This window comes from Arachis ipaensis, chromosome B03, assembly GCF_000816755.2.
Source record: "Arachis ipaensis cultivar K30076 chromosome B03, Araip1.1, whole genome shotgun sequence".
NCBI lineage: Eukaryota > Viridiplantae > Streptophyta > Magnoliopsida > Fabales > Fabaceae > Arachis > Arachis ipaensis.
In genome coordinates, this window is record NC_029787.2 from 113,521,323 (window position 1) to 113,521,964 (window position 642).

A 642-nucleotide genomic window follows, 5' to 3' on the forward strand; every position below is an offset into this window, starting at 1 on the left:
TAATTCTCTATTTCTGTGCACGGAGCTATATGATCGACCAATCTTTATTGGACACTAAGGATATAAACTACTCAGTGTGTACGAAATTGAGTCTCGCGTTGGCAGCCTAACTTAGACCACTACTTCCAGGACCAAATCGTCTTCCCCCACTTATAAACCAAATCATATTTTCAACATAGTCGCTTTCTCGAGTCAAATCATGATTTAATTGTTACAAAACCAACACTATTCTCATCAAATTTTTGAAATAAAATAAAATAAAATTGAAAGCATCCATGAAAAAACAACGAATAATCCAGCGACGCCATAAAAATTAGAGAAGACCAAAACCCAAAATTTCATCCCATGTTGACAAATATTTACAAAGACTACATTGAAGATCTCTCGTCAGCAGCAACAATACTTAACTGGAGAGAGTCATATTATTATTTGATATACGTTCTAGAAAGGTGCAGATGCTATGTCCCTGAAAGCATCATGTGCAGCAGGGTCATCGTCTCTCATATTTTGTAATTCTTGCGCAGGATCAATATCCATCCCTGTATCATATCCCATACGGCAAGCTGCACTAACCACCGGCTGTAAACCCTGCACATGCCATAAATACAGAATTAAACTACTGCTCGGCCAAAAAATTAGACA

The 642-nt window shown here is 37.4% G+C and overlaps 1 protein-coding gene across 1 annotated transcript in view; it reads right to left on the reverse strand.

Moving 5' to 3' along the window:
• Nucleotides 191-642, reverse strand: part of LOC107634635 — a 1,915-nt gene continuing 1,463 nt past the window's right edge. Inside the window, exon 3 of the mRNA XM_016338058.2 lies at nt 191-588. Within this exon, the coding sequence (XP_016193544.1) occupies nt 442-588 (147 nt within the window). The 3' untranslated portion in view covers nt 191-441. The remainder of the gene's footprint in view (nt 589-642) is intronic.